Source organism: Mesocricetus auratus, unplaced genomic scaffold, assembly GCF_017639785.1.
Source record: "Mesocricetus auratus isolate SY011 unplaced genomic scaffold, BCM_Maur_2.0 Super-Scaffold_6730, whole genome shotgun sequence".
Lineage (NCBI taxonomy): Eukaryota > Metazoa > Chordata > Mammalia > Rodentia > Cricetidae > Mesocricetus > Mesocricetus auratus.
Window position 1 is genome coordinate 2,147,521 of NW_024429184.1, and position 12,895 is coordinate 2,160,415.

The following is a 12,895-nucleotide window of genomic DNA, read 5'->3' on the forward strand; positions in this document are numbered from 1 at the left end:
TGTATGAGACTTTGGAGGTGACTGTGCTTACACAGATGTGACATTGGCCAACTTTGTTGCCGTTGCTTCCAGACAAAGATCCACAGTTATGTCTTTCCCTCACCAACCATCAGCTATCTAGACTATAGCCATCAGACCATTTTCCCTGGGTGAACTGCATGACTGTGTGAGTAATGGCTTTGGAGGTCTTGGTTTGACCAAGAAGCAAACTGGGCTGAGTGTTTATCAAGCTGTCTTCTAAGGAAGCGATTGGCTGTTGATGGAGTCTGCTTGCTTGCCTACTGTTTTTTAGGGGCTTTCTGTTTTGTTTGGGACAGTATCTGTCACTGGGCATACTTTCCAGCTTTTGTGTCCTTTCTCAGATAGAACTCACCCTTTCCTCTAAAGTCACTTTAACTGTTCATGGAGCTTTAGTTTGAAAATTGCTGAAGACTTACATGGCAAGAAATTTGACCTGTGTAGACACAGCCATGGAAGAGCTGTGTAGATGTCATTATCCTTCACTTTCCTCTTATTTCCAATACTTAAAAACAGTGCTGAGATAAACTAAAATTCAACTCAAATAACTTAAAATATTTAAAATAACCTTCTAGAAGCAAGTTATATTGAACCAAGGTAAATATACTAATAATTTATATAACTGAGATCAACCCTCATTGAAATGTGATGAGATCACTTTGCAGAGACACAAAACAGGTATTTCATTTATATTTTAGGAACTGCGTCCCTTTGTTTTACTTTATAATGCTAAGATATTACAGAAATGACATTAAAATCCATTTATTGGTGACTACAGAGAATATACACTGATAACTCACTCCCATCAGGCTCACCCTACAACCACCTTTGACTGTCACATAAACTTAATTTCAGTCTGCCTTTGTCGCTAAGTCATGCAATAAAGTGTCATAGCTTAGCCTTCAGTGACACTTTCATTCATTCGTATTAGTTAGACTCCCATTGCATTGGCATTTTAGGAAATAACCAACCATTTGGCCAGTTTTCTTCTTTATTCTCACACTGCCCCTCCCTCTCTTTCTCTCTCTAGGTGGTGGCGCATTAGTTCTTGGGCAAGAGCAAGACAAAAAAGGAGAGGGATTCAACCCAGCTGAGTCTTTTGTGGGCTCCATAAGCCAGCTCAACCTCTGGGACTATGTCCTGTCTCCACAGCAGGTCAATTCCATTTTCAGTGTATGACAGTAATGAGATGCAGAGGTACAAACCTAGCAAAACCACCAACAGTCTAACGATGGCATAGCGTATTTGTAAACTCCTAGTTAGCAGGATTTATCACTGATGCTGGAGAGCTTGCCCTGTTAGGCAAATGTTATCTACAGTGATTTCTACGGTGACTCTTTTAATTTCTCAACGATATTGCGACATTTAAATGGGAATGGGTATTGTGTGAAAATATGTTAGTATCTTCGATGGAAAGAACATAGAGACTATGCTTAGAGTAGTTGTAAGAACATCCACAGATGGCAAGAGATAGATCTGTACTTCAAGTAGAGCTTGAGTCCAACAACCTGAGATCCAACCACAGTCTTTCTGGGATGGTTTCAATCATGTTGCTCCACTTTACACTTCGTTTTTCTTAGCTACAAAGGAGAGGGGGAATCTATATAAGAGAGTTCTGGCAAGATTGACGAAAGGCCGCCACACATTTGTGGGGTTGTTTGCACTGTGACAATGGCTTGATAAATCATCACTCTCAAAATCATACTTACAGATGGGACTGAAGAGATGGCTCAGTGGTTTAGAACACTTGTTTCTCTTGCAAAGGACCCAAGTTCAGTTCCTAGAACCCATTTTAGACTGCTCACAATTTCCTATAACTCCAGCTACAGAGGATGATGCCCTCTTCTGGTGACTTTGAGCACCTGCACACAGGTGGTGCACACACACACACACACACACACACACGCATAAATAATTTCTTTTGAAAAAAATATGACTTAACCAACATTAATATCTAGACAAGAAACTCTGTGCAAATGTTTTCAAAATTGCAGGTAACCGTGAGTCTTTTTAAGTGGGAGAAATAGTAGGGAGGCCTGATAGCGGGGATTTGGAAAAAAGAAGAAAATTCTCTGTTGCCTTTTAATCATATCATACAAAAAACATATTCTCCCCTTCACCTCTGCCTCAACAATCTGTGGCTGTTTCACCAGGATTATGTGTGACATCAAGCTCCATTTTAGTAGAAGCTTTATCTAAAAGTGTGTTTTAAACTCGCAGGTGAAGTCGCTGGCCAGCTCCTGCCCAGGAGAACTCAGTAGGGGAAATGTGTTAGCCTGGCCTGATTTCCTGTCAGGAATCACAGGGAAGGTGAAGGTTGATTCCAGCAGCATATTCTGTTCTGGTGAGGACCTCTTTCTTATGCCAACTTTGCCATGTCTTGACTCTTCTGGAATGCTCTGTCAAAAGCAACACAATTCAAAATTCTTTGATCTTGTGGCCACATCATGGCACATGACAATCTGACCCCTAGGATTTACATCTACCTCATGTCCATCCAAAGGGTGTTTTGAATATTGAAATTGTTTCTGTACAGCAGAGTGCAAAGTAATTGGGTAGGGTATTTGGATGAAGATAAAATAAGATTAAAAAGATGAGTGGGAGGCTCTGAGTTTGTGTTGGCTTTATTCGTTTCTAGACTTTCAATTTTTATTTTTATATGCATGTGTTTCCTGCGTGTAGTCTGTGCTGCACCACATCAGAGCCTGGAGCCCCTGAAGGCCAAATGAGGGCACCGGATCTCCTGGATCTGGAGTTAAGGATGGTTGTGATCTTCACTTTGGGTCCTGGGAATGGAACCTGGCTTCCCTACAGAGCAACCAGTGCTCTTAACCACCAAGCCATCTCTCTCCGGTCCTGTTTTTGTTTATAATAATCGCCAACTTTTCTAGGCTCCTATTTGAGATGAGGACACTTTTGTGAAACAGATAAAACCAATGGCTGTTCCCATACATGCCCTGAACATTCACTCTGGATAACCCAAACTATTTCTAAAAATCAACATATTTAAACCAATTTTTAAAGTACTGTGGAATTCATGACTTTTGATAATGTACAATAACAGTGCACTACTATCCCCCGAATGCCATTTGTTCCTTTAAAAATATCCAATAGATAATATTTATCCCTGGTGTACAAATAGACTTTGAGTGCCCATGCCACAGTATGGGAGGCTCTCTCAGCCGGGACTCTTGTGGGAGGGCCTAGGCCCTGCCCTGGATGAAATGACAGTCACTGGAGATGCACCATGGAGTGCCTTACCTTCCTTGGTGATCAGAGTGGAGATTGTGTGGGGGACTGGGGGACCTGGTAGGGAGGGCGGGGGAGTAGGGGAGGGAGAGGGAGCTGGGACTGACATGTAAAACAAGATTGTTTCTAACCTAAATAAAAAAATTAAAAATAAATAAATAAAAAGAAAAAAACACCCAACAGATTTCTGTTGAAAGGAGGAAAATTACTTGATGACGCAAATATTTTTTTTTTCTTATCGTTTTCTTTGTCCATGACCGGGGTACTTGAAAACTTGTTTTAATTCAGCCAAGCTGGCACAAAAGAGAGTTTGAGCCCTTGACTCGGTGGCCCTGCTGCTGTGTTGCTGGCATGCTCTTCTTACCTGTGTTCTCTGCCCCCCCCAGATTGCCCGTCTTTAGAAGGAGCTGTACCCCACCTGAGAGCTGCACCGGGAGATCGAAAGCCGGGCTCCAAAGTCAGTCTGTTCTGTGACCCAGGCTTCCAGATAGTTGGGAATCCTGTGCAGTACTGTCTGAACCAAGGGCAGTGGACACAACCACTCCCTCACTGTGAACGTGAGTTTGCTCAGCTCACGTGGATGGTTCTGGAAAGTCAGGGGGATCCGTTTAAGCACTTGGAGGATGCTAGATAAAATGCTCGTTGTCTGCAAACACAGCAAACATTCATCAAGTCCTTGCCCTGTGTGAGAGACTGGGCCAGGCTCCATGTGGGGGCTGGAAAGGATGAGCCTGCAAAGGACACCCCTTGACAAACACATCCAAGGCGACAAAAGCCAGGACCTAGAGATGAGTGAAATAGGGGACCCATGGGCTGGAGAGCCACCTTGAGGTGTGCTGTTGCCGGACGAGGAAAGAGAGACAGCTGTCTTGAGCTGAGGGTATCCACGCATTCACTGACTAAACGATTTTTAAAAATACTGGCCTTATCTGCACACTGATGTATGTTCTGCACATGCTGGCCGTATTCTTTTTTTTTTTTTTTTTTTTTTTTTTTTTGGTTTTTCGAGACAGGGTTTCTCTGTGGGTTTGGGGGCTGTCCTGGAACTCGCTTGGTAGTCCAGGCTGGTCTCAAACTTGCAGAGATCCACCTGCCTCTGCCTCCTGAGTGCTGGGATTAAAGGTGTGCGCCACCAACGCCCGGCTACTGGCCGTATTCTTGTGTTTACATTCTGGCGGAAGTGGCAGGGGAAAAAATAAATAAATAAACCAGTGCATACAGTAATGTTTACTTATAATGAATAATAATGATCAAGGCCAGAAAATTAAGGAGGCAGCCATCGCCCCACACAACAAGCCTTTATCTTGTTTTCTGTCCTCCTCCCTGGACAGGAAGTGTCACAAAGCAGGAATCCCGTCTGCTTTGTTTCACCGTCGTAAGCCAAGCACCTAGGACAGTGCAGTGCCAGGGGTGTTTTTGAATGAATGAGTGAGGGAAGGAGGGAGGGAGGGAGGGAGGGAGGGAGGGAGGGAGGGAGGGAGGGAGGGGGGAGGGAGGGAGGGAGGGAGTGGGTTGCATGCCTACTGTGAACCAGGCAACGCACCATGCGCTGGGAGCACGTGTGTGGTCCCGCGCGATGTAGAGCCCTCTCTAGCCAGTGCTCTTACGAGCTAGAGGACTTTGCTCCCACTGCAGCGGCTGTTTCTCCGCCCCATCCAGGCATTCGCTGTGGGCTGCCTCCTGCCCTGGAGAATGGCTTCTACTCAGCCGAGGACTTCCACGCCGGCAGCACCGTGACTTATCAGTGCAACAATGGCTACTACTTGTTGGGTGACTCCCGAATGTTCTGTACGGACAACGGGAGCTGGAACGGCATCTCACCGTCATGTCTAGGTGAGGCAAACGCTGGCAGCTGCTACGAAGATGCAGTCAACGTTCTTTGGAAAACGTCTGCCACAAACCCCACGGTTCTCCTGGCATCCCCTTGCTGACTCCACCCCATCCCAGTAAGCCCCCGGGCAAAACGGGCAATGGCAAAGCAGCTGTTTCCTCCCCCCAAGGCACCAAAAATGTTCCTCGTTTTAATCAAGTTCATTATTAAGACGACCCTCCATCCCTCTCCTGCTTCCCCACTTGTCAACTGAGGAAGTAGCGGATTCTGTTGTCCATTTGCAGTGTGATCGCCATGGTCGCATTTAAATTTCATTAAAAAAATACATACAGCGGGGCTGGGGGGATGGCGGTTCAGGGGTTAAGAGCATTGGCTGCCGTTCCAGAGGTCCTGAGTTCCATCCCCAGAAACCACAGGGTGGCTCTCAGCCACCTGTAATAGGATCTGACGCCCTCTTCTGGTGTGCAGGTGTACACGAGGAACGCTTACACATAAAATATAAATAAGTAAGATTTAAATCCACCGAACTGTTGGTAAACTGTCTTCATTTTTCAGATGTTGATGAGTGTGCGGTTGGATCAGACTGCAATGAGCACGCTTCCTGCCTGAACACCAACGGTTCCTACGTATGCTCGTGCAACCCGCCGTACACAGGAGACGGTAAAAACTGTGCAGGTATTGAAAGCTCTTATCTCAGTTACTTAATCCAACTGTGCATTTTAGGGGTGGGTATGTTATTTCAAAACAAGACAAAGGCCAAAGGGGCAGGTGAGGAACATAACATTCTTATCAAGGACATACAGTAGCCGTTAAAGATACAACTAATTAGCCTTGAACTTCCCCTGACTTCCCATTTTCTGCAACACGAACTTGAGCCAGTGCCGTCAGATGTCAAAGGAAGCTACATAGTAGAAGAGGATTTGTGCATTCAAAAATATCCCTGGGCTTCGTGGCCACAAACAGAGCGTGGAAGATGCTTGACTTCACCATCAGCCTCAGACACGCACAACTACGTTCTTGACCGGAAACTGACATGTCTTCCCTCAGGATTTCCCCCCTGCTAGCACTGGTAATGCTGGCCAACTGCTCAACTCGCTAAATTCTTCCTAATTTCCTTTGTTAGTACAGCTGCCAGAAAACAGTGGCATAGAGACTGGCCGTGGACCACCAGAGTAAAACGACACAATTTGAAACAGACAGGAAGGATGGAAGGGTTAGAAGACGTAGGGATCCTCTTTCAGGGGGATGGGAGGGGAAAAGAGGAAGGAGGGGAAGGGGAGGACGGTAAGTATGAAACAGTAGCGGCAACCATAAAAGCAAAATGCCAAAGACTCACACAGTGGAAAATAGAAATGCAAACTAGGTTATACGCCGATAACTTCCTGGCTGCAGAGAACGTTGAGTGTCAGCATCTCCATCGTGTTATTCTCAGGCTGGAAAGATCTGAGTGCTATCCCTACTGTTTGAGAGCAAGATGCAAAAAATGTCCCAGAAAAATATCCTGTTTAGATGCATTTCCTCTCTTTTAAAAAAAAATCCATCTTAAATGGAACAAAACATAAGAACATTGTAAAAAAAAAAACATTTCCACTCAACAGGAAAGTAATCCTGAAAATACAGAATGTGACCCTTAAAATGAATTAACACAGGAACCAGGGAACAAGTTCAAGAGGCATCTTATGCCTGATTGGAAACAGGTTCACAATTATCATTTCATGTCCCCTCCACCGAGTTTGAGAACGTAACTTTAATTTCTGTTTTATAATCCACCTTACAAATTTCCCCTAAGTAACTTTTCTCCGTGTTTAACATTAGATAATACCTACCATGGAAAATAGTAAGTATTTGAACCTCATTTTTTTCTGCTCACTGATGGCATTTTTCCAAAATTCAGTCCTATAGTTGCAATTGCTTCCTGAGATTATTTCATTTAAAATCCTTAAAGGGCAGAGGGTATAGTTAAATACTAGAGCAATTGCCGAACATACTCTGTGCTAAGTCTCTAGTGCTAAGTAAATAAATAAACAAAACCTTTGATTTCCGTAGCCTGGATGATCTTGAAAAAGATTAAATCAACACAGCCTCCACCCCTCCCCCTTTTTTATGCAACTTGTGAGAAGGTCAAAGAACAATTTGAAAGAGTCAATGCTTTCCTTCTACCATGTGGGTTGCAGGGATTGAACTCAGGTGATCAGCCTTGGTAGCAATCAAGATTATGCAGTCTTTATACCAGCTTGAAATCAAGTTGATTGATGTTTTTAACTGTGTCTGAGGTTGGGATGAGGTGAAAAGGGAAAGCCTTCAGAGACATGTGCATATGACATCATTATTTCCCGTTAGATAGCCACCTTCAGAGACACAAGCTCACAGCATCCCTGCTTCCCTGTTAGATAACTGCCTTCAAGGCCACATAACATTTCCATTGTTTCATGTAATGTGTAGTCTTCCCGCCAGCCACCTTGGTCTCAGCCCCCAAATAACACACTAAACACTTAATTATGAAGCTGTTGGTCATTCGTTTGGTTTCTTATTGGCTAGCTCTGATTTAATTATTAACCCATAACTGCTAATCTGAGTATTTCCATGTGGTCTTCTCTTACCAGAGGAAGTGTCCAGGCATGTTGTTTCTCCTGCGTCCTACATTGTGACTGACTGTGCCTCCATTTCCCAGAATCCTCCTCGACTCCTAGTCCCACCTACCTTGCTTCCCTATTGGCCAACAGTGCTTTATTTAATCAACCAATAAGACAACATATACACAGAAGGACTCCCCCAATCATCTCCTCTTTTCTGTCTAAATAAAAAGAAAGGTTTTAACTTTAACATAGTCAAATTATATATAACAAAACAGTTATCAAGTAAGAATTATAGTTACAATATTTAGTCCCTTAACATTTAGTAAGATTTAAAGAAAGCATTTTATCATCCATCCTATCTGTGTGAGTCTTAAGTCTTATATGTAGTTTATTTTTCATCATAACTAAGGAAAACTATAATTATAACTACATGTCTTCAATTCCATCAAAGACCACAGAAGGTTAATATATAAACACTAGAATTGACAGACATGTCTCGCTACCTGGACAGTCACCCTAAGATCCTCTGTAATGTTGGGGCATCCATCTTCAGCCATAGGCCACAGTGTGCTTGGCAGACTTCTCAGCAAAGCAGGAAATTTTAAACTGTCCACCTGCATTGGCAGTTTGTAAGTCATTTTTCTGTGTCCTGCAGAATGTCTGGCAGACTCTTCCATGAAGCAGGAACCCTTTAGGATTGTCTGAGTTCAGCAGTCACTTTCCTGTGGGTCCTGCATGCCCAGTTTATACAGCAACACTCAAACAGTCCAGGCAAGAGCAGTTTCTTGCCCAAATGGCTAATCTTGCCATGTTGAAAGCAAACTCTATAACGAGTTTATTCGATGCCCATCTTCCTCTCAGATGTAATTGGTTTGCCAGGAATAGTTGTGTCTCACTATCATGAAAGATCCTAAACCATTTAAATGTCACATGTTCTGTAGGTCTTTGAAAGGTTTAAAGAATATCTATCCATCTCAAATACATCTCTGTATATCTAGAAAACCTAATTAACCTAACTATAAATTCTGACTATTATAGGTGCCTATATACAATCTGTATTTAATTATGCATTATATTTTAAAAGATTAGAATAAGCAATATTTAAACAAGAGGAGAAATATACATATCACAAAATTGATCTTAAATTTGTATCAATGAATGAAAATCCATGCCAAGACAAAATATCCATTTCTGTACCATAATCCCCTTTTACCTTTAAGAAGAGATTGGTTGTGATCATTAACTATTTATAAGCAACCCCATTTAAATGAAAACAAACATTTATAAACAGTATTTGGGAATGTGGGCATTGTTCTCTCCAAACTACTTCCTGCTGTTAGGGGGAGCTCTCTTGAGGATCCTAAGAAGACCCAGAAATACTGGCTATTGTCTGTAACTGCATCATCTCAGCTGTTTGGGGATGTTGGATCACCTGGGCCACTGCTTCAGGAGGTCTTACTTCAAACCATAGAAGTCTGGAAGGAATCCACATCTTTTCATTTTCTGTGGAAACACAAGCAAAAACTATTTTCCCAAGTAACCTGTCCTTATATTTAAATTTAGAAGTTAAAGAATTTTTAAAAGATAAATGGGGCCAGGCATTGGTGACGCATGCCTTTAATCCCAGCACTCGGGAGGCAGAGGCAGAGGCAGTCGGATCTCTGAGTTCGAGGCCAGCCTGGTCTACAGAGTTCCAGGACAGCCTCCAAAGCCACAGAGAAACCCTGTCTTGCAAAAACCCAAGTGTATTCTAGCAGTATTTATTCCTTCCTTAGCAATTGAACAACTGAATGACAACACAATAGCATATAGTATCCAGACTCTCTTTGTATTTTCCATCTTAACGTGGCTTTTTTATTACTCTATATCTTTTAATTTTACTTTTTTGAGACAGGGTTTCTCTGTGTACTTTGGTTGGCCTTCAACTCGCTCTGTACACCAGGCTGTCCTTGAAATCATAGATATCTGTTTGCCTAAGCATGTGCCACCATACCCAGCTACTCTCTTTGTTTATTTTACTTTTTTTTTAAGTTATAATGCTGTTTAAATACATTCTTTAAATCTTACTAAATGTTAATGGACTAAATATTGTAACTATAGTTCTTACTTAATAAGTGTTCTGTTATATATAATTTGACTATGAATTCAGATCCCAGCATCTACCCCGGACAGCTCACAAATGCCTATAACCCAGCTCCAAAGAATCTGGCTCCAAAGAATCTGGCACCCTCTTCTGGCTCCCATGGGCACCTGCACACACACACACACACACACACACACACTTTCTCTCTCTCTCACACACACACACACACACACTCTCTCTCACACACACACACACATACACGTACACGAGCGCATACACACAGACACTCACACACACACACACACACACACACACACACACACACAGAGGACCAGGAGAACATACTGCTCTTGATGAGGACCTGAGTTTGATTCCCAGCACCCATACTGGGCAGCTCACAACTACCTATAAATACAACTCCAAGGGGATCTGGCAGCCCTGGTCATCATGGGAACCAGCACTCAGGTGTGCTTTCTGCCACACAGACACAGACACACACACACACACACACATACACATACATACACATACACATACATACATAAACACATACATACATATACACATACAAATAATTTAGACTAATCATTTGAAAACAACAAAACTAACCTTTTAAAAAAATACTCTTTAAGTGCCAGCCAGCGTATTTTCTGGCTAACGCCCAGCAAGTCCATGACCCCTGCGCCTCCCCCTTCCATAGCCTTTGCCCCCATGTTCAGAGTTGCCTTAACTGCTGTGGAAATTCTTTTGCTTTGAGACTTTCTATGGTGTGTGTGCGCCACCCAACAGTCCACACAAACTTTTTCCTTCAAGAGCCTGTAAAATGCAAAGCTCCAGAGAACCCAGAAAACGGCCGCTCATGGGGCGAGACTTACACGGTGGGTGCCGAGGTCACGTTTTCTTGTGAGGAAGGACACCAGCTGCTGGGAGTGAGCAAATCCACCTGCCTGGAGACTGGAGAGTGGGATCAGGTCATTCCGGCCTGCAAAGGTACACTGAGGAGATGGCTGGGGTCACTGGGTCAGGAGGTCCTAGAAAGATACAATGATTGACGCGGTGAGTTCTGGGTCATGTCGGTCTTTGTTCTGAAAGCCAGTCTAAGCGTGACAAGGGGGATGAGGTCTGAAAAGCTGTGAGCTCTCAGAGGGCTTTGCATGGAGTCTCAGGAAAAACTTACTTTTTGTTTCCGTCCCTCCAGCCGTTTCCTGTGGCGCCCCGCCTGCTCCTGAAAATGGCGGTGTTGACGGGTCAGTGTTCACCTATGGCAGTAAGGTGACATACAGGTGAGTGCCTAACTTCAAAGGTGTAGTGTAAGGCCGGGCACCGTGGCACACTCCCTTAATACCAGCTCTGGAGAGGCAGAGGCAGGCGGATCTATGTGAGTTCGAGACCGGCCTGGTCTACAGAGCGAGTTTAAGAGATCCAGGGCTGTTACACAGAGAAACCCTATCAAGAAAAACAAAAACAAAAAGCAAACAAGCAAAAAAAAACAAAAAAATGCACTTGCTGATGCCGTGTCATTGGTGGTAGAGTACCAGGGAAATGGAAGTAATCCCAGGGTTTTGTTTTGTTTTGTTTTTATAAAGATTTGTGTTTAGTTTTTAGGTTTATTTATTTATTCATTCATTCATTTATATGTCTGTGTGTGTATACGCCCCATGCGTGCAGTTGGCCATGAAGGCCAGAAGAGGGCACCAGATCTCCTGGAGCTATAGTTACAAGAGATTATGAGCTGCTGATGTAGATGCTGGGAACCAAACTCTGGTCCTGTGTAAAAGCAGTGTACTCTCTTTACTGCTGAGCTTCCCTGGAGGGTTTTATTATTATAATTAGTATGAAATTAATTGGGTACAGTATAGTGTAAAGAAATCAAATTTGATAACCTATTGGTAGTCATATCCTTAAATCTGACCAATGGCTTGTTGTTGTCACTAGCGCCCCCATGAGGCGTCATGGTGAAAGGCACTCCCAGTGGATGGATAACCTTGATTACTAGCCGGCTGGGAGTCCAAGCCTTATAGACTAGGGGCATAGCCCACATTACTCTCAAACACAGAATTGTCTATTCCCAGCTACTCATCCATAGCACATATTGGAGACAAGCCAAAGTCTCACATCTGCCCTTTGCATATTACCCAAGGTTACTGTGGAAAGATGTATGACATTCAGCCTTGTGGAAAAAAAATTTAAATCATTCCAGTGTGGGAAAAAAATCCCCCAACACATAAATGCTTTGTGCTTTTTTAAGGGGTTGGGTACATTAAAATAATGCAAATCAGGGCTGGGGAGATGGAGGACCTGAGGTTGAGTCCCCAGAGCTTGGGTAGAGCTGGGTGCAGAGGCGCACATCTGCAATCCTCATGCCGGGCAGGGAGGTGAGGGGCAGAGACAGGCAGGAAAACCCCCAGAACTCCCATGCCCGCCCGTCCGGTGTGTGCAGCAGCGTGATCCTGCCTCAAGCAAGGCGGAAGGTGAGGATGGATGCCTGAGGGTACCTCCCCACTCACAACACGGCATGTGCATGGCCACACTCACACACACTCACACACACACACACACTATACACTCACACAATTTTCAAGTGTGTGGAACAGAGCTATTCATGCTCAGTGGCGCCCTCTGTCTTCTCCAGGTGTGATAAAGGATACACTTTGGCTGGAGAAGGGGAGTCAACCTGTCTCGCTAGTGGTGCGTGGAGCCATTCCTCCCCTGAGTGCCAGCTGGTGAAGTGCCCCAGTCCCGAGAGCATAAACAATGGGAAATACATCCTAAGCGGGCTCACCTACCTTTCAATCGCTTCGTATTCCTGCGAGAGCGGCTACAGGTGAGGCGTGGCCCGGCAGCCTGGCTTCCTGCTGTCCCTAGGCTTGAGTGGACGAGCCGGCCGACTTTCGGTGCAAATCTGTGAACGTAGGGGTACTCTCGCATGTGCGTTCTGCTTGGAGCCTGGCTTACCGGCAGATGCCGGGGAAGTGGTCAGTCTGTGACTCCAGGGGCCCTCGCAGCTCAACTGCTGGAGCATCCAGACTCTGAAGGGCAAGGCCAAGTTGGTTGGGGAGCTCGGCATCATCCTTAGGAGATGCCTTTCCGCAAATCTTGTTTTTATAAACACGCCTTAGCAAGATTGTATTGAGCAGT

The 12,895-nt window shown here is 44.2% G+C and overlaps 1 protein-coding gene across 3 annotated transcripts in view; it reads left to right on the top strand.

The window, feature by feature from the left end:
* Svep1 (sushi, von Willebrand factor type A, EGF and pentraxin domain containing 1) overlaps positions 1–12,895 on the top strand; it is a 176,593-nt gene that overhangs the window by 116,325 nt on the left and 47,373 nt on the right. For all 3 annotated transcript variants that reach the window (XM_005085043.4, XM_021235926.2, XM_040737940.1), the window contains 8 exons: positions 1,049–1,173; positions 2,239–2,362; positions 3,654–3,824; positions 4,927–5,100; positions 5,654–5,773; positions 10,571–10,747; positions 10,956–11,040; positions 12,390–12,581. In XM_005085043.4, coding sequence (XP_005085100.1) covers positions 1,049–1,173; positions 2,239–2,362; positions 3,654–3,824; positions 4,927–5,100; positions 5,654–5,773; positions 10,571–10,747; positions 10,956–11,040; positions 12,390–12,581 — 1,168 coding nt within the window. The remainder of the gene's footprint in view (positions 1–1,048; positions 1,174–2,238; positions 2,363–3,653; positions 3,825–4,926; positions 5,101–5,653; positions 5,774–10,570; positions 10,748–10,955; positions 11,041–12,389; positions 12,582–12,895) is intronic.